Genomic DNA, 21,299 nt, shown 5'->3' with positions numbered 1-21,299 from the left:
TAGCGGGGATTACAGGCATGTGCCACCATGCCTGGCTAATTCTGTATTTTTAGTAGAAACAAGGTTTCTCCATGTCGGTCAGGCTGGTCTCGAACTCCCAACCTCAGGTAATCCTCCTGTCTCGGCCTCCCAAAGTGCTGGGATTACAGGTGTGAGCCACTGCGCCTGGCCTAACTCTTGCCCTGCTTTCATTCTCTTGACCAGTGAGTGTGTCACCAGAGATGGACACCCTGGACAAAGAGAGATCCCATTAGTTCTTGTTTCAAAATATAGTTTGTGACTATAGCACCTCCTCTTTCCAATTCTTACTAACCTAGACTTGATCACCTCATGCTTAAATTATCATAAGAGTCTTACTTGGTCTCCTTGAGTCTAGTCTCTTCTGCCCAATTCATCTACACTGAATATTTCTTCCTAATTTTCCAAAAATATTATACACTCTTATGATTTTTACTCTACTAGTTGAATAAAAGCAGTGTTTTCAGGTGACGTTAAAACTCCAGCAGCTAAAATCCTGCTAACAAACCTTGACTTCAAGTACACCATAATTTAACCCCTCTGTAAACAGAAGCTGATCTTGCAGTGAGCCTCTCTGGAATTCCACTCTTCCGTAAGACAAGCGATACTTGCTCCTGTTGATATTCCTGTGTACCTGTGCCCTATTACTAGAGAGTTAAGATCATCACCTTTATTCTTTTGGGATTTGTTTTCTTGCCTCCACTCTCTTTTCTCTCTACCAAGCCAAACTCCTTTGAGGTGCTCAATAAACAGATGCTCTTTAGTGTTTCATAACTCACAGAAAAATTTTTCTCTGAATACATCAGGTCTGTTTGATAACAAATTCAGTTAACTGAATTGGGGCTGCTTTTGCCATAATTTCCTTTTTAGTGTGTTAGGCTTGTTTTTTCAAACTAAATAATTGGCTGGATTATATAGTTTTTCAATTATTAATTCAGTAAAACTTTATTATTTTGGATTTAATGAATTAAAATTTGTGAACACTGTTCTGGATCAAACTGACGTTACATAAGTTTGGATCTGTCCAAACTTTTTTTAAAGAGTTTAAGGTGTTAGTAATTAAGATTCCATTTGTGTTATAAATATAATGACTATCCAGTAGACTTAAGGTAGTGTCATATAGGGAAGGGCACACTATGAGAAAGGGACTGGGGGTGGGGGGCATGTTTACCCTTTAACATTTGTTCCATTCCATCTGCAATTAGGCTTTCTAGAAATATGTTGTTACAGTAGCTACTTAAGTGTTTTTAAATTGTCTTTTCAAGTGAATAGGGCATGGAAGTTACTGTTTTCTGTGTGAAAAACAATGTCAAAAGTTTAAGAAGGCCAGGCATGGTTCACGCTTGTAATCCCAGCACGTTGGGAGGCCAATGCTGAAGGATCACTTGAGCCTAGGAGGTCAAGACCAGCCTAGGTAATATGGCGAAACCCCATCTCTACAAAAATTGCAAACAAAAAAAAAATTAGCCTGGTGTGGTGGCATGTGCCTGTGGCCCCAGCTACTTAGGAGGCTGAGGTGGGAGGATCACTTGAGCCCAAGGAGGTCAAGGCTGCAGTGAGCCGTGATCATGCCACTGCACTCCAGCCTGGGTAACAGAGTGAGACCCTGTCTCAGAAAAAATAAAAGTTTAAGAAAACCATTGTATTTAAATTGGGCTCTTTGAAAATTAAATTCTACTATAGAACTTACTCTGTAGTATTACTTGTTAAATTCTATATCTGAATGAAGAACATAAGCTTTTAGTATTTAGTATCAGTGAAAAATATAGCCAAATCAGACATCACTAAACACTTTTTTGTCTTTTTTGCTAACGTTTCCACCAGAATCCTGTGTTCCATTAAAAAAAAATTTTTAGTGTTATTTTAAAAACTCAACACAGAAATGTGAAATAGTCCCATTTTTAATAAAAGTGGTTTTATGTGATACATAGGTCTTCAACTTGCTTCTTCCTAACAATTCTTCATGCCATTCTTTTAAATTTCTTTGTGGGCTGGGTGCGGTGGCTCAAGCCTGTAATCCTAGCACTTTGGGAGGCCGAGGCAGGTAGATCACGAGGTCAGGAGATCGAGACCATCCTAGCTAACACCGTGAAACCCCATCTCTACTAAAAATAGAAAAAATTAGCCGGGCTTGGTGGTGGGCGCCTGTAGTCCCAGCTACTCAGGAGACTGAGGCAGGAGAATTGCTTGAACCTGAGAGGCGGAGCTTGCAGTGAGCTGAGATTGTGCCACTGCACTCCAGCCTGGGCGACAGAGTGAGACTCCGTCTCAAAAAAAAAAAAAAAAAAATTCTTTGTGATAGAGTGAATTATGTAAAACACAATGACTATAGTAAAACAAATAGGTTAATTCACTCCACTATGTTTCTGTTTTTTCATCTGTACAAAATGGGGATCATAATGGGAAGCACTTAGGACAGTGCTGGGCACATGACTCAGTAAAAGATTGCTGTTACTACTTGGAAAAGGGAATCATCAGCCTATATAGACGATAACCAAAGGCATGAGAGTAGACAGTATCACCCAGAGATGAGGTGTGGAGTAAGAAGTAAAGAGAACTGATGACAGAGCCCTGATGGGCAGAGACGACGGACAAAGTACGGAGCCAGAGAGCGGGGAAGAAATCCAGTAGGATGTCGTGGGAGCTGGGATAAAATTGTTTCAAGAAAAGGAAGTGGCTACTGTTGTCAGATCCTGCAAGGGGAGCGGGGATATCAAGTAAGATATTGACTGAAGTGTTTAACAACAAGATTGTTGATGATCTTGGGGAGAGCAAATTCCATGGAGTGCTGGGGATAGAAGGCACAGTGTGACAAGGAGATAGCAGTGAAGATGGCAAATACAGCCAGATCCCTAGGTTTGGTAGCCCTTGTGAACTGGACTTTCTTCCTTTTGTTCCCTGTCCTCCCTGCCACCGCCGCCGCCCCCCCACACCGCCACCACACACATACTCTCCATCTCTCACAGACACCTTTGTGGGAATATGCTCTAGCTCTTGCTTTTTCTGTCTCTTGCACACATGATCACTCACTCTTGCTCTCTCCTCTCTAGCCCAACTGAACTGCTTGACTACTTTGTGATCTCCCAGCAGGTCGCACTGTCACATAGGCCTCCATGCTGAGTTCCTACACCTGTCTGTTTAATTTGGTAACCTGTTTACTACTTTTTGTCTCCCTGTTAGGCAATTCTTGGTGGGTGGTAGGGGCTGAGTCTTTATCATGGAGTGCCAGTACCTAGCAGAGTCCTCATGCATGTCATGATATATAAGATAGGACAGAACAGTGACCAGAGGCATTTATTCTAGTTGGAGCTTGTAACAGACATTAGATACTGCAAGATGATGGAGAGATTTGGTTTGATTTTTAGATGTGTTGAATTTGAGGTGACTGTGGTATATGCAGGTAGAAGTGTGCCCCCAGGGTCTTTGGAGATTTGCTACTGAAATTCAGTCTGTCTAATCCCTCCTTGCTCTGGGGCTCAAGAGACTTTCCTTCTTCAACTTTTTCATCATCCCAGACAGAAACTCTGGTTTGTCCTGATAGAAGTAAGGGATGAACTGGGATTTAAACTCTTAGGCTCTTGTTTGCTTGTCCACAGAATTTGTCACTAGGAGAGGTTAGCCCCCAGGAAATAATTAAATGTCAGTCTGTAGCATTCATTTTTATAAGTCATTGGAAATTTTCTTCTTGAACTTAGATTTTGGAATTGTATGGATGCTTTTAAGACTTCGTTTCTAGAATCATTTCTAAAACTATTGTCAGCATTAAATGGCAGGGAATAATCTTATAATGAAACTGATACAGTAAAAACCAGTTCTGTTAGAGGTTAAGAGCAGTTTTTAAAAATTTCATAAAGTTTTATAAAAGTTGTTATTGTAAAATATATATAACATACAATTTGAAATTTACCATTGAACTGTTTCTAAGTGTACATACAGCTCAGTGGCATTAAGTACATTCACTTATGTTTTGTGCAACAGTCACCACTATCCATTTCCAGACCTTTTTCATCATCCCAAACAGAAACTCTGTATGCATCAAACAAAAACTCCCCATTCCCTTTCTCTCCAGTCCTGGTATCCGCTATTCTGCTTTCTGTTTCTATGAATTTGCCTAATCTAGGTCTGTCATATAAGTTGAGTCATAACAATATTTGTCTTTTTGTTTCTGGTTTATTTCACATAGCATCATGTTTTTGAAGTTGATTTATGTTGTAGCATGTATCAGAATTTTCTTCTTTTTTAAGGCTGAATAATATTTGATTGGATGGCTGTACCACAATTTATTTGGTTACTTCCACCCAACCCAACCCATTATTCACAGCCAAGCCATTGTGAAAATTGGTGTACAAGTATGTTTGAGTCCCTGCTTTCAAATATTTGGGGCAAATACCTAGGCTTTATTAAGTTTTATGAGCATATATCCTGAGAGGGTATTTAGATATCCAGTAGCATTTTTCTTATGAAATAGTCATTTCTACCAGCATGTTAACATAGATTTTTGCAAGTTTTTAAGGAGATTTATTTTGTACAAGTTCTAAAGCAGTCTTGGATCATGATACAAAGATACCTTCAAAAGCTGCATTATAATTTTTTTTTCCTGTAAATGAGTCCCTTGGCCAAATAAAAATGCAAAACTGCTTTATCCAGCTTGTACCTATTGGTTTTGTCTGAGGAAACCAGTTGCCTAATTTTTTTCCCTTGCCTTATGTTTGTTACAGCCAGTACAGGGCTGTTTCCGGCTGCAGTGTTGAGCACAGGAACCACAGTGTGTTGCTGGTTGTATGCTCAAGTCATGATAAAATGCGCATGCTTTTGAAACTATGATGTGAGGACCTGTCTTAGAGGTTAATTCATAGGAAAAAGTTGAAGCATATTGCCATCGAAGCCTTTAATGTGGGGTCTTCTTTGTGTTTCAATCCCTTCCCCCCTGCCCCTGGCAATAAATCCTTTCTTTTATCTATCCTAGGCAATAAGATGTATTTGAAAACAAAATTACTCCAGATCATCTTTACTGCCTTGAAGACTAATACCTTTCTTTCATATGAATTTGCTCAGTCAGCAGATTTTGTATCTCTGATGGAAGTAATCATTTTTTCATTGTACTAGTCTTGGTAAAATATAAAATATTAACGTATAGTATATTTCATATATGTCTTTCCATGAAATATTTTGTGATAATGCAGGGATAATATTTTGATATTTTTGTGGAGATAGGGTCTGCCTATGTTTTTCAGGTTGGTCTTGAACTACTAGGCTCAAGCAATCCTCCTGCCTCAGCCTCCCAAAGTGTTGGGATTACAAGCGTGAGCCACTGTGCCCAGCCTTAAGTAACTATTTTATTTACTACTTGTACCTTGCACGTAAATGGTTAAATTTAATGTATTACATTTTTATTTCATAACATACCTATTCTATTACTAAGCTTGCAATACATATTTGGTTTTTTCCTTTAAAATATGGGGAAATGTGGAAAAGAATGATCTCCAACATTCTAATGTTAGACTAATATTTTTAGATAGGCCGGACGCGGTGGCTCACGCCTGTAATTCCAGCACTTTGGGAGGCCGAGGCGGGCAGATCACGAGGTCAGGAGATCGAGACCATCCTGGCTCACACGGTGAAACCCCGTCTCTACTAAAAAATAGAAAAAATTAGCCGGACGTGGTGGCAGGCGCCTGTAGTCCCAGCTACTCAGGAGGCTGAGGCAGGAGAATGGCGTGAACCTGGGAGGCAGAGCTTGCAGTGAGCCAAGGTCGTGCCACTGCACTCCAGCCTGGGCAACAGAATGAGACTCTTGTCTCACAAAAAAAAAAAAAAAATTTAGATAAAGATACAAATTAAGTCCTATTTCAACATATTTCCATAAAGGGAAAAATGAACATTTCTGTAAGCATGGAATACAAGTTATTTTTTGCATATAATTTTTAAATTTGAAATTTTGGATAGCAAAAAAATTCTAACAACTTTTGATGTTTTGTGATCTGTAAGAATTGCATGTGAGAAGGTGTTGGCAGTTTGCATAGCCAGAGCTTATGGATAAAGGTAAAAGGCAGCAATTCCCGAAATGTGGCTCATGGACCATGGGAGATTCCTGAGACCCTGTCATGGGGTCCATAGGGTCAAACGGTTTTCATAATACTACTAACATTACTTGTCTTTTTCATTTTTGCACCTTTTTTCTCATGGTGGCAAAGCAATGGTGGGTAAAACCTCTGGTGCTCACCTGAATCAAGGCAGTGGCACCAGGCGGTACTGGTAATCATGGTATTCTCCATCACCAGGCACACAGGTTATCTTCTGAAATGCCGTTTACACTTAGAATGTTCTTGACGAAGCAGTAAAAGTTTCTTTTGTTAAGTTTTAACCCTTGAGTACACTAAGTGATAAAATGGAAATTTTTAATGATAAAATGGAAAATTTCCACAAAGCACTTCTGCTGTATACCAAAGTACCATTGGTTATCTTGAGGAAACCACTTGTGCAGTCATTCGAGATGCTAACTGAACTAGATCTGTTTAAAATTGGAATACCATTTTTACTTGAAAGAATGACTGTTGGGCATATTTGGCAGATAGTTTCTCAAAAACGAATCAAGTGAGCCTGTCACTTAAAGGGAAAAAAAGTGTTTTTATCAGTGATAAAATTTGAGCTTTCAAGTGAAAATAGAATTTTTGAAAATTTGTATTTGCTACCATGAGCCCCAAGAATTATACTAACAAATATGATTTTTCAGATATTGTATAATGAAAAGAGACAACATCTGGAAGAGCGGCGTAACTTAGCAAATCAGTATCTTCCAGATTACCAATGCATGATGTTACAAAATCATCCATGGGTAAAATGTTCACACAAAATTCAGGATAGTCCAGTGGATTTTAATGTAATATAGTAAAATCCAAAAAAAATCCATTGAGATAGTTTCAAATTCCACATTGCAGTAAACCTTTAAGAAATTACCACTTGTTGAATTTTAGTGTAGTATCAAAGAAGAATATTGATAGTTATCTGAAAAGGCTATTAAGTACTCCTTCTTTTGCAACTATCCATCTGTGGAAAGCTGGATTTTTTTCCCCCATAGAGTTCAGTTCAAACAACATATGGCAGTAGATGGAATGCAGAAGCCGATATGAGAATCCAGCTATCTTCCATTTAAGCTAGACTTAAAGAGGTTTGCAAACATGTAAAGAATGTCCCTTGTCTCGCTTAATTTTTTTGTTCTGTTTTGTTTTGGAAAATAGATATTTGCCCTTTAAAAATGTTATTTATGTTAACATGTAATGGTTTTATTATGTATAAATAAATTAATATTTTAACTTTTTCTCAGTTTTAATTTAATACGGTGAATATCACTAACCCACATGTACTAAAGCTCTTTGGGAGTCCTCAATTTTAAGAGTGTAAATTGTTCTGCAACCACAAAGTTTGAGAAGTGCTGGTCTAAGGCAATGTCTGTGCAGTGTTAGAATAGTAGTTGCTTGGTTTTCGGGTGGACAAGAATGCTTTCATTGTATAGCTGGAAGGCTGACACATAGAACACGTTATAGAACAGTACTCTCTGTGTCTCAGTTTGGCATGATTTTTAGCAGGATATGTGTTATAAGCACTTGCTGGTAAAGTAGCTAGAAATAGATGTTTGACTGTAGAGCAGTTACTAAAATCCAGCATGGTTCTAAAAATCTTAGGGTTTAGAGTTTAGTCTTGTATATGAGAGACATTTCTGGTAACTCTTTGTCTATTAAGGTAAAGGCTTGGAGGAATGTAGTTAAAGAATTAGTGGTCTTCATAATGAATATATAAAATATTTCAACTGAACAACTGGCCTGTACTGATACATCAGTTGACAAAGTCTTCAAGACTATTTTCAATACATTTGGCTAACCTGATTTTGGCGTGTCTCAAATGCATGTATTTAGTTTCTTTTTGTGTTTCAGTAAGAATTCCTTTATCTCAGAATAGAGTAGTTCCTGTCTTTCATGTCTGCCCAGAGCCTCTGGGAACAGACACCTCAGTAGGAGGGCCTGAAGAACGACACATTTCTGTTGATGCTTTGGTAGAGTCTGAAATGTAGGATAGGGAGAGACTGTGAAATAAGATTGTTGGGCTTTGATTTCCTATTATTGGCCAGACTTAGCCACCCTTTTTCCTTGGAATACCTTTTCTTCCCTGTCTACTCCATTTATCATAGTCTTACCCCAGATCCCCAAATCCCAGCTCCTACGTAGTAAAATCTGTGTCTATTTCTGAAATGCTGATGAAGGCTTGCTTTCTTTGTGTGGGCAAAGAGCAGAATAGAGGATCATACAGGAGGGGCCCTCTTCCTCCCTGTCGTTACCAGCAGTGAAAACCTTTAGACATTTTTGAAACTGCTCTGTGCTCATTTTTATGAGCTTGTACAGTGGGTGAAAAGTGAGCCTACTTCAGGAGACCAAGGGCATAAACAAATATGGGATAAAGCAGTCTAGCAGAGGGAAAATGTAAAAATGTAGAGTTTGTAAGTTAGCCTTAAGGCTGGCCACATTTTTTAAAAAGACCCTAGAGAAGAATTTCCCATGGGTTGAATAAACAAACCAGAGTTGCTACCCAGGGTAAGATGATGGCTTACCTTCATATATGTCTACTGGTATAATGTAAGATTTTATATTAAGCCATTTTTAAATCTGTAAATATTGGGTGATTAAAAGAGGAAAATTACCAATTTTAGTCACCTGGAAACAGGGTCATCTGTGGCAGTGCATCTTTGGCTGTGTCAATGATGGGCAACATGAAAGATGGAAAGAGTATTTCTGGTAATATTTCTGTTTTTGAAAGCAAAACAATATAAAAATACGGAATTTTAAATTTTTTTGAGACAGGGTCTCGCTCTGTCACCCAGGCTGAAGGGCAGTGGCACGATCATAGCTCATTGCAACCTGAAGCTTGTTGGCTCAAAGGATCCTCCTACCTCAGCCTCCCAAGTAGCTGGAACTACAGGCATGCCCTACCATGCCTGGCCGATTTTTTTTTTTTTTTTAATTTTTCATAGAGTCACATCTCATTTGTTGCCCAGGCTGTTCTTGAACTCCTGGGCTCAAGCAATCCTCCCACCTTGGACTCCTAGAGTGTCAGAATTACAGGCATGAGCCACCACGCCCAGCCAAAACTTAGACCCTTGAAAAATAAAAATTAATTTGGCCTTCGAGTTTATCTGGGCCCAAAGAGGATTTTATAGATAATAGAAAGATACAAAGGATTGCCCAGGGAGGATTACATAGCTAATTACTGTATAATTACAGATAGAAACTTCAGTTTGTCATCCAGTTTTGGGCAGATATTGAAGTCAGTTTGAGAGACTCTGGAATTAGGCCAGCTAAGATCAGAAGTACATCTGGCTCTTGATCTTAAAAAACACTAGTAATCACAGAGATTCACAGTTCTCCAGCCCTGGGCAACATGGTGAAACCCTGTCTCTACAAAAAATACAAAAATTAGGACCTGCAGTCCTGGCTGCTTGGGAGGCTGAGGTGGGAGGATTGCTTGAGTCCAGGAGTTGGAGGTTTCACTGAGCCAAGACCATGCCACTGCACTCCAGCTTAAGCAACAGGTGAAACCCTGTCTCCAAAAAGAAACAACAAAAACTTTTATAATGATAGTTTGAATTGAAAATAGTATATGAAATTTCAAATAATATCATAAAATAAGCTATATGTTATGTGATATTTGGTAAGATTTGCAAAATTGTTAGAACTTTTTAAGATCTTACTATAAATTATAAAATACCATGTACAATATTAGGGGTGAACTTTAATCAGATTTTCTTGTATAGGTTTATTTGAAAGCTAAAACAAAACTTAAGTTAGAAGAAACCATTAAACATCTGAACACTTTTTTTGAAATCAGGCATTTAGTTCTGCAGTGGGGGACATGCTCACTGCCAGGATATGGAGGTGAGATCTGGCAACCTTAGTCACGCTCTTGTATTTTGCACACGGTTAAACCTTCATCTAGAAAAACAGACTATGAAGAAAGTCAGTAGCTACAGCTCCTCAGAGGCTGGAGCACAGTGCAGAAGATCTGTCAGGGAGGAGCTGGTTTTTGAAAATTTAATCCAGGCCAGGTGTGGTGGCTCACGCGTGTAATCCTGGCATTTTGGGAGGCTGAGGTGGGTGGATCACCTGAGGTCAGGAGTTTGAGACCAGCCTGGGCAACATGACAAAACCCCGTCTCTAATAAAAATACCAAAAATTAGCTGGGCATGGTGGTAGACTCCTGTGATGCCAGCTACTTGGGAGGCTGAAGCAGGAGAATTTTGCTTGAACCCAGGAGGCGGAGGTTGCAGTGAGCCGAGATTGCACCATTGCACTCCAGACTGGGCGACAGAGCGAGACTCTGTCTCAAAAAAAAAAAAAAAATTCCAGACTTCCTGAAGTCTGAGGTTAAGACTTTCTAGAGAGTCTCCATTGATTTGAGAGATGTAGCAAAATAATTAAACAATAGTATCAAACTTTAAGGCAGTGAATTTGGGAAGTGTCGATATTTAATCTCCCTTGAAGGTAGTGACAATATGCTTCAAAATACAAAGGACACAAAAACAAAGTCATCCAAGTAAGACACCATCAGAAGAAAAGTTCCTCAGAAGAAAGCCGCTCTTGTTTTTTTATAGCTCTGGAGCCTGGAGAAAACTTTAAATTGCCTTTTAAAAATACCTACTGACCTTTAATCATAAAAAAAAAAGCTGCTCAATCTCACTTTAATTTTTAAATTTTAATTACAATTTTAATGCAAATAAAAACCATACTGAGATACCAGTTTTCATCTCTCAGATGGGTAAAAATTCAAAAGTTAGACAATACTCACTTTGGAAAGTAGGAACATTTAATTCATTACTGATGAGAGTGTGAAATGGTATAACCTCTCTGTAGGGCACTTTGGCAACATCTGTCAAATTGCAAGTGCATTTCCCCTTTGAGCCAGCAATCTGACTTTGAGGAATGTTATACAAATAGGTCATTTCATGTGTGTGCAATGCAGGTACAATTTACAAGGCCCATTATTACAGAATTACTTGTTAACATCAGAGTTTTTGGAAACAACCCCAGTGTCCACCTGTAAGGGACTTGTTTTAAAAAAAACACACACACACAAAACAAAAACTGTGGGGCATCTACACAATGGACTACCATGCTGATGTTTAAAAGAAAATTTTAAAAAGGAAGTTCTCCACATCCTGATACAGAAAGAGTTCTAGGCTATATTATAAAAGGGGGGGTAAAGGGAGATACTGAGCAGTATACTTAATATTCTACCTATTTCATAAGAAGTGGTGAGAAATAATGTTCTTATATTGTATATTTACTCCAGAAGGCTGGATAAGAAACTAAAAAATGTGGTTATTTAAAAGTTGTTATCTAAAAATGACTGAGAGGGTGAGGGTTGGGGGATGGCTAGATGGGAATAAGACCTCTGTGTATGTACTTTTTAATATACTTTTGATTTTTGTATGAATATATAACCTAGTCATAATTTTTTTTAATTTTAAGAAAATGTTCCTTCTTGTTTTCAGAATTTTGGAAGATGTGTGCAACGATTATGTCACATAGCAAGAAACATAATTTTAGAATAAAGAGAAATTGATGAAGTTCATTTTCCTAATACATGATACATGATAGCTCAGATATCTCTTGGTATGTGAGCCTTGTCTACATAATCTGATTGTTCAAAAGAGGACCCTGGACAGCCACAGCTGCATCATTGCTGGATGGGACCGAAGAGAGAGGCTCGAGTGGCCCTCATGTCTCCTACCTTCCCTTTCTCCACTCCCTGGCTGACTGAAATGTAGGAAAAGGCGGCACCCCTGTGAGGTGCCGTGAAACAGAATTCATGATCCAAAACATATATTCTTGTATTCATCTGCCTCTAATAGTTTTAATTGTATTCAAATTGTCTTACCATCTCAAAGCCTGGTGTAGGGGGAAGAGAGAAGAATACAATATACCTATCATTCCAGCTTCATAATTTTAAAAAATTTGCCTTTTTTTTTTTGGTGTATCCCTCCCATGTTTTATTTTCTTAAAGTATTTTAAAGCAAATCTTAAATCATATTATTTCACCTGTTAAAAGATAAACTTATGTTTAACTTTTGGAGAGTTTTTTTGAGCAGTGTCTCATGAATCAGGCAGCACCAGATCACAAGTGGATCACAGCTCCTTGGAGGGGGCCTGAGGGCAAAACTTTTATAAAGTTTTTGCAAAAGCAAAAGAAAGAAAATACTTGATTGGTTAAAGTAGAAATTCTCTAGTAGAGATTAGTTGGCAGTTTCTGATTGGTAAAGCCCCTGGTTAGGTATGATTGGCAGTTTCTGATGGGTTGAGTTACTCTGAGTTGGATTTCAGTTGGCTTCCTTAGGGGAACCCAAGACACTGGAGCCATCTCAGCGTAATGGACTCCCCAGTTCACTTTTTTTTTTTTTTTTTAACATACCCATAAATACTTCAGGATGTATCTGTAATAACTAAGGATCACGCCGGGTGCAGTGCATCCTTAGCCTGTAATCCCAGCACTTTGAGAGGCCGAGGTGGGTGGATCACTTGAGGTCAGGAGTTTGAGACCAACCTGGCCAACATGATGAAACCCCGTCTCTACTAAAAATACAAAAAATTAGCTGGGTGTGGTGGGGGGGTGCCTGTAACCCCAGCTTCTCAGGAGGCTGAAGCAGGAAAATTGCTTGAACCTAGGAGGTGGAGGTTGCAGTGAGCCAAGATCATGCCATTGCACTCCAGCCTGGGCAACAAGAGTGAAACTCCGTCTCAAAAAAAAAAAAAAGCTAAGGATCCAAAAGCCTGCCATTATAGACCACAGCAGTGTATCATGAAAGTTTATTATATGTCTTATTTTTTACAACGATTAAAGGAAATGTAATGCCCTCCTCTGTATGCATCAGTCTTTCCTCACGGGCTTAATTTCCAGTCAGCATCAGAAAAGGTTGAGCATCTCTCATCTTTAAAAAAAATAATAATAATAAAATAACGTTTTAAGACCTCCCTTATTCTTATATTTACCCTCCAGCTGCCATTCTTTTCCCTGCACTTTTCAAAATACTGTCTTCATTTCCTTAACTTTAACTTCTCAGCCAATTTCAGTCTGACTCCATCCTCACCACTTTACCCAGTGGTCACTCCAGTTGTCTTTCTTGACCTCTCAGCAGCATTCATGATTGGCAACGTCTCCCTCCTAATGCAGTGAGTGTGAATTGAGTATTTAATGTGTTATGTTCTTTATATGAATTCCTCATTTAATCCTTTAACAACTCTTTGAGGTTGTCATTATCCCCATTTTACAGATGAAAAGCTGAAGCTTAGAGAGGCTAAGTAACTGGCTTAGCTACTAGTAAGTGGTAGAGCAAGGGATTAAATTCAGGCCACATTTAATTCTGCTGCCTTTCTGAAATAACCTGCTATTCTGGGTTTTCCTTCTCTGTCTCTGTTTCATCTTGGTTTTCTTTGCAGTTCCTTCTTCTACCTGATCTTTAAATTTGGAGATTTCCCAGGCCTTGATCCTAGGTCCTCTTTTCGCTGCTGTGAGGCATTCACACACACCTATGGCTTCAGTTACCATGTGGAAGGTGATGAGCTCTCTTCAGCTCAGAACGGTTTCAATATCCAGTTGTCTCCTCAGTACATTCAAACCTTAGCTTAAAATCTGTTCCTCTGGCCAGGTGCAGTGGCTCATGCCTGTAATCCCAGCACTTTGGGAGGCCAAGGTGGGTGGATTGCTTGAGGTCAGGAGTTCGAGACCAGCCTGACCAACATGGTAAAACCTCATCTCTACTAAAAATACAAAAATTAGCCATGCGTGCTGGTGCATGCCTGTAATCCCAGCTACTCGGAAGACTGAGGCAAGAGAATCCCTTGAACCCAGGAGGCGGAGGTTGCGGTGGAACGAGATCATGCCACTGCACTCCAGCCTGGGCAACAGAGCAAGACTGTCTCAAAAAAAAAAAAAAAAAAATCTGTTCCTCTTATGTTTTTTTTTTTTTCCCCCCTTAATGGTACAAACCCAGCTAAGCAGAAACCTAGGGATCACCGCAATTCTTCCCTCTGCTGGTTCCCATAAACAATCACCAGGTCCTATTTATTGTGTCCTGTGTCTCTCTAAATCGTCTTCCTCCCTAAGGAAAGCTCCCCTGTTCTTAGACTGCATCCACCTGATATACATTATCATAGTACCCTATACTTCTCTTTCTGTCTTTTGTAACATTCTTCATGATTATATTCATTCAGTTATGTTCATTTTTTTATTTCTTTAGGGTGAAATTGTTCATTTCTTTAGAAAAGACATTTAGGCAGAGACCAAGGCATTCTTATTTATTACTGTATATCCCAGTGGCTAGCAGAGTGCCTGGCATGTAGGTAGTATTAAATACTTTGCTGAATGGAAATTAAACAACAACAACAAAAACCTGCGAAGATTTGTTTTAGGAAAATCCCTGACAAATAAGAATGGGTAATGTGGAGGGTGAACTCATGGAGACAGCCTTTAAAACAAGATTTCCAATAGCCAAGCCATAGAAGGGAGCTAACAGATTGGCAGTGGGATTAGGAGAAGTAGGGTAGTTGGGGATGTGGAAGTAAGAGAAAGGGCTGTCAAGAATGCAGCAGATTTTTAGCTTTGGCAGCTGAGGGGATGGTGATACCATTCCTTGAGAGGATCAGCTAAGATGGAGAGAATATTTGTGGTGGATTTGTTGACTTTGAAGAACCTCTTGTAGGCCATCTAGATGGAGAAAATCAATAGGCAGTTAGAAAAATGGAAATGGGGAATTCAGGAGATGCAGGCTTTACCTCATCACCGAGCAAAACCAGTAAAATACTATTAGTGATTCAAATGTAATTGGATAAAAGTCTGATTATTGAGACTTTTGCCATTGGCACAGATTTGGTAGATATTTTGTTACTTTTTAAATTGGGGGGTGGATGACTTTTTAAATTAGGCGGTGGATGTTGTAAACATATACAGAGATGGGATTTTTACATTGATGTCATTTTACATGCTGTAAATATTTACTAATAATAGCTGTAAACCTACCAATTTATTCTTCATGTTAAACTAGCAAATCTCATTTTAATTGTGTTATTTTGTTAATGCTAATTTATACCTTTTTTCCTTCTTAAAGATAAAAACAAAGCTCAGTGGGGTTTATAGAAGTCCATTAGACTGTAAGCTCCATTAGGACTCACTGCATGTGATTTAAATTTTTTTCCTCTTATTTCTCTAGGGCCTATTCCCTGGTGGATTCCAGTCAAGTGTCTACATTTCTGATTTCCATTCTTCTTATAGTCTATGGTAGTTTCAGGTAAGATGTTCTCAAATGGGGTTGATTTAAGTTGGAGGTGGAAGAAGGAAGCATTGTTCTGAAAGTGCTGGTACCAAAACTTACTCTGTGAAGAAAAACAGGACTTCGGCAGAAATTGACTGAGAATAGAGAGTTCTGCTATTTGTTCTTTAATTGGCTGCTGTTAAACACTTCTTCATTGTGCTTATGAGTTTAGCATGTTAATGCTTTCATGTAAAAACTAATTGCTTAAAATGCTGGTTCTGAAATTAATCACCTAATGCACTCTTTATTGAGAAGGTTAAGGAGAGAGTCTTTGACAATGATTCTAGAATCTCAAAGGGAACAAAGAGTTTAAATGGAAGGACAATTTGAAATATGAAAAAAAAATTACTAAATATCCATGTAATAGTGTAATAGAATGACAAAGAGAACATTTCATGTTTTTTTTTCCTAACCAAAAATGAAAGTATAGTCACATAACTTTAGTAGGCTTACAAAGACCAGGGAAACCAAAGTAAAACTGTACCCAGGATGCTAATAAAGTTCTTAATCTTTGGCCGGGCACAGTGCCGTATGCCTATAGTCCCAGCACTTTGGGAGGCTGAGACAGGAGGATTGCTTGAGCCCAGGAATTCAAGACTAGCCTGGGCAACATAGCAAGACCCCGTCTCTACAAAAAATATTTTTTAAAGAAATTAGCCAGGCATGGTGGTAGTGCCTGTGGTCCCAGCTACTCAGGAGGCTGAGGCAGAAGAAGGATCACTTAAGCCCAGGAGACTGAGGATACAATAAGCTATGATCACACTGCTGCACTCCAGCCTGGGCAACAAGAGCCAGACTATGTCTCAAAAAAAAAAAAAATTATGTTGTCCTAAAATGCTTGTAAGTAAGTAGATTATGTCCTTGCGGAAATTTACATCATATTTTTCTTAATCCAAAGGCTTGACATCCAAGGTTGAGCCATACAAAATTGCTGATGGTTAACTATTAATATTTTGGCCCACAGAAACAATTTCATATGGTTCATCTTACTATTAATAGGGTCGTGCATTGTAGCATTACCAGGTATTCTCTCTGATAACCTTGGAGATGCTGAGACTAGATCCTGCTGAGGTTCTCATCTCAGCAGGCAGCCGTAGGAATAGGAGGGAAAATGGAAACACTAGACACACACTCCCTTTTTCCACTATTCTCAGTCGAGAGGAACTTTAATGGTTGTATAACTCAAATAGTTTAGTGGCTTATGAACCTACCAAAAAATGCTGCTTGAGGAATTATAAGTTGAGAACTTGAAAGGAAGTAATAGGGATAAGTGAAATACCCAGGCATAAAGATTTTTAACTATGCAGTGTTATATCTGAATTTTAATGGCTACTTTGTAAAATCACAGACTTGCAGTCTTTACCTCAGTACTAAGTAGAACAAGTAAAATATTATGGGTAATTTCAGTATACACCGATAAAAGTTTTTTTTTTTTGAGACGGAGTCTTGCTCTGTCACCCAGGCTAGAGTGCAGTGGCATGATCTGGGCTCACTGCAAGCTCCACCTCCCGGGTCCACGCCATTCTCCTGCCTTGGACTCCCGAATAGCTGGGACTACAGGCGTCTGCCACCACGCCCGGCTAATTTTTCGTATTTTTAGTAGAGATGGGATTTCACCATGTTAGCCAGGACGGTCTTGATCTCCTGACCTTGTGATCCACCCGCCTTGGCCTCCCAAAGTGCTGGAATTACAGGCGTGAGCCACCATGCCTGGCCAAAAGTTTTAATCACTGAGATGTCTACTGAGAACTCCAGATTCATAACCACTCTCAGAAGCATTAATCAAACCAGAGGAACTTAAAACCTTATCAATGTAATGTTGATATTTTTCATCTCTACCCTGTGGACAAGAATTTGATTTTTTTCCCTTTGAGTATATAATGCATTAATATTTCAAAGGACTTTGCAATTAAACACAGAAGAAGCCATCTTTAGACTCACAACCCTAATACTACTTTCAGTAGTGCAGACTACCTTCCATTTGGCATATGTTTATATACTGTGTACATCTTCATAGTTGAAATCATTTATATTCTGATTCTTTGCACCAGACAAATATTTTCTACAAATTATCTTCATATTGTTTTAGTAATTTGACATTTCTTTGTGTTACTCATCTTATTCCACTCTTGTTGGACAAGTGGGCTGTTAAAGTGATGATAGCTTTATGGAGTATTTGCTTTTATTGAATTATATCACCAAGATAGATATCCAGAAGTGGAAATACTGCGACAGAGAGTATGAAATGGCTCTTACTACATATTACTGTATTGTTTTTCTGAAGGGCTATATCATTTTAGGATTGAGCAAATTTTAAACCAAATTTTATGTAATAAGTGTATCATAGAATTATATAGATGGAAAGGATTTCTCTGGTAAACCTCCCTGTTTACAAATGAGGAAACTGGCCAGGCGTGGTCCCTCACACCTGTAATCCCAGCACTTTGGGAGGCTGAAGCAGGCAGATGCCCTGAGCCCAGGAGTTCAAGACCAGGCTGGGCAACATGGTGAAACCCCATTTACCAAATACGCAAAAATTAGCTGGGCATGGTGGCGCTACCCGGGAGGCTGGGAGGAATGTTTGAGCCCAGGAGGTGGAGGTTGCAGTGAGCAGTGATCATACCACTGCACTCCAGCCTGGGTATCAGAGTGAGACCCTGGTTCAAAAAAATAAAAAAAAAAAAAAGAAAAAGAAAAGAAAAAGAAACTAAGAAACTGAAGCCCAAAATGAAAATGTTGATGTAACTTGACAAAGATTACACAACCAATTGGTAACAAAGTCTGGATTGAAGCAGTTTTCAGGACCTCCAGCTCAGAACCTTTTTATCTTTTATACTTTAATAAGGCATTTCTGCAAAAAGTAAATCATGATGCCTTTAATTATACATTTAAATTGAACTTGCTGAATAAGTTGGTGTTTTTTCCTCTTCTGTTTTATGGAAGAGATTTATGTAATTTTGTCTTTAAATGTTTGATGGGATTCACCAGTGAAGCCATCTAAAGCTGCGTTTCTCTTTGTGGGAAGATATTTTTGGTTTTTGTTTTTTTCCTGCTGAGTTCACCACCTTTCCCTTTCTTTTTTTTTTTTTTTTTTTTTTTTGAGTCGAAGTTTCGCTATTGTTGCCCAGGCTGGAGTACAGGGCACAATCTCTGCTCACCGCAACCTCCGCCTCCCAGGTTCAAGCGATTCTCCTGCCTCAGCCTCCCAAGTAGTTGGGATTACAGGCATGTGCCACTATGCCCGGCTGATTTTTGTATTTTTAGTAGAGACGGTGTTTCTCCATGTTGGTCAGGCTGGTCTCGAACTCCTGACCTCGTGATCTGCCCGCCTTGGCCTCCCAAAGTGCTGGGATTACAGGCACGAGCCACCGATCCCGGCCTCCCATTTTCTTTATAATCGTTAGGGGCCATTTTTTTATTATGGTAAAATATATATAACATAAAATGTACCATTTAAACCATTTTTTAGTGTACCGTTCAGTGACAGGTAAGGGCTTTCTGAAACACATTGTCTTTTTATTATAGCCATTCCAGTAGTAAGGTGTGAAGTGGTATCTCATAGTGGTTTGGGTTGTATTTCCCTGATATTAGGATGTTGAAAAGTTGATGAGCATCTTTTCCTGTGCTTATTAACCATCTGTTTATCTTCTTTGGTGAAACGTCTAGTCAAAAATTCTCTCTCAGTCATATGATTTGCAACTATAAATTTTTCCCAGTCTCTGGCTTGCCTTCTCATTTTCTTAATAGTGTCCCTTGGAATATAAACATTTTAATTTTGTTAAAACCACTTTACCAATTTCACATTTTATGGATCATGCTTTTGATGATGTGCCAAAAGCGTGATCCATAAAATGTGAAACTGGTAAATTGGTACGTGGGTACAAGGATTTTCTCCTACATTTTCTTTCTTTCTTTCTTTCTTTTTTTTTTTTAAATGAAGTCTCACTCTGTCACCCAGGCTGGAGTGCAGTGGTGTGATCTCAGCTCGCTGCAAGCTCCGCCTCCTGGGTTCACGCCATTCTCCTGCCTTGGCCTCCCGAGTAGCTGGAACTAGGCACCCGTCACCACGCCCAGCTAATTTTTTGTATTTTTTAGTAGAGACGGGGTTTCACCCTGTTAGCCAGGATGGTCTCGATCTCCTGACCTCATGATCCGCCCGCCTCAGCCTCCCAAAATACTGGGATTATAGGCGTGAGCCACCACGCCTGGCTCTCCTACATTTTCTTTAAGAAGTTTTATAGTTTTGCTTCTTACATTTAAAATTATGATTCATTTTGAGTTAATTTTTATGTATGGCATGAGGTACAAATTTAATTTCATCTTTATAAACGTGGTTATCCACTTGTCCAGTACCATTTGTTGAAAAGACTATACTTACCCATTGAATTACCTTGGCACCGTTGTCAAAAATGCATTGCTGACATGGTGGCAATGCACCTGTAATCCCAGCGACTCGGGAGCTAAGGTGGGAGGATCACTTGAGCCCCAGGTGTTTGGGGTTACGGTGAACTATGATCGCACCACTGCACTCAAGCCAGGGTGACATAGCAAGACCCTGTCTCTTAAAAAAAAATCAACCATAAAAGTAAAGATAGTTATTAGGTCTGGTCTGTATGTCTCTTCTTATGCCAGTGCCAATGTCTTGATTGTTGTCGCGTTTAAAGTAAGTGTTGTTCTTTTACAAATTTGTCTGGCTACTCTGGATCCTTTGCATTTCCATATAAATTGTAAGTTCAACAGGTCAGTTTCTACCAAAAAAAAAAAAGGCTGCAGGGATTTCGATAGGCATTGTGAATCTATAGATCAGTTTGAGGAAAATTGCTATCTTAATGATGTTCACTTCCAGTCCATGGATGTGGAATGTGTCTCCATTTATTTAGATATTCTTTAATTTAGATATTTTAGATATTCTTTAATTTCTATTAAGTGTTTTGTAATTTTCAGTGTGCAAGGCTTGCACTATTTTGTTAAATTTATTCCCAAGTATTTTTTTACTTTTTGATGTTATTTTTGATGAATTTTTTTTCTTCATTTTGGATTGTTCATTGCTAAGTATATAAAATTACAATTGATTTTTGTGTATTGACCTCAAATACTGTAGCTTTGCTGAACTCATTTATTAGTACTGGTAGTTTTTTGTCTATGATTCCTTAGAATTTTCTGCACATAGGATGATGTGGTCTGCAAATAAAGGTAGTTTTGCTGCTGCTTTCAATTCTGAAAGACTTTGTCTTTTTCCCTTTTTCTCCCTTATTGTACAGTGTTGAATAGAAGTGCCAAAGGCACACATCCATCCTTGCCCTGTTCCTAATCCCTCAGGGAAAGCATTTCCCGTTAAGTATGTAGTTAGTTGTACATTTTTCATATATGCCCTTTATCAGGTTGAAGAAATTTCTCTTATTTCTAGTTTGTGGAGAGTTTTATCATGAATGGGTATTGGATTTTATCATGTGTTTTTATGCTTCTATTGAGATGATCCTGTGGTTTTTGTCCATTCAATTTATATAGTGTATAACTTTTATACACTATATAAAAGTTATAAAATATATAAATTTTAACAGCTTTATTGAGATATAAATACCATAAAGTTTGGTCACTTAAAGTATACAATTCAGTGGGTTTTAGTTTATTTACAAAATTGTTCAGCCATCACTGTAATCCAATTTTAGCACATTATCATCCCAAAAGAAAATTTGTACCAGTTAGCAGTCATTCCTATTCCTCTTTCCCTACCCACCAGCCCTAGGCAACCATGAATCTACCTTTTATCTCTATAGATTTGCCTGTTCTGGACCTCTCGTATAAGTGGCGTCATACAGTATGTGACCTTTTGTTACTGGCTTCTTTCACTTAGCATGTTTTTGAAGTTTATCTGTGTTGTAGCATGTTATCAGTATTTCATTCCTTTTTATTGCTGAATAATACTCTT

At 38.6% G+C, this 21,299-nt stretch overlaps 1 protein-coding gene across 2 annotated transcripts in view; it reads left to right on the top strand.

Moving 5' to 3' along the window:
* SPPL3 (signal peptide peptidase like 3) overlaps positions 1 to 21,299 on the top strand; it is a 139,752-nt gene that overhangs the window by 77,176 nt on the left and 41,277 nt on the right. For both annotated transcript variants that reach the window (XM_024257214.3, XM_054528331.2), the window contains exon 2: positions 15,269 to 15,346. In XM_024257214.3, the coding sequence (XP_024112982.1) occupies positions 15,269 to 15,346 (78 nt within the window). The remainder of the gene's footprint in view (positions 1 to 15,268; positions 15,347 to 21,299) is intronic.

The sequence above is a fragment of the Pongo abelii genome, chromosome 10 (genome assembly GCF_028885655.2).
Source record: "Pongo abelii isolate AG06213 chromosome 10, NHGRI_mPonAbe1-v2.0_pri, whole genome shotgun sequence".
Taxonomy (NCBI): Eukaryota; Metazoa; Chordata; class Mammalia; order Primates; family Hominidae; genus Pongo; species Pongo abelii.
Note: the sequence above shows the minus strand (reverse complement) of the source record. Positions and strands in the feature narration are given on the sequence as shown.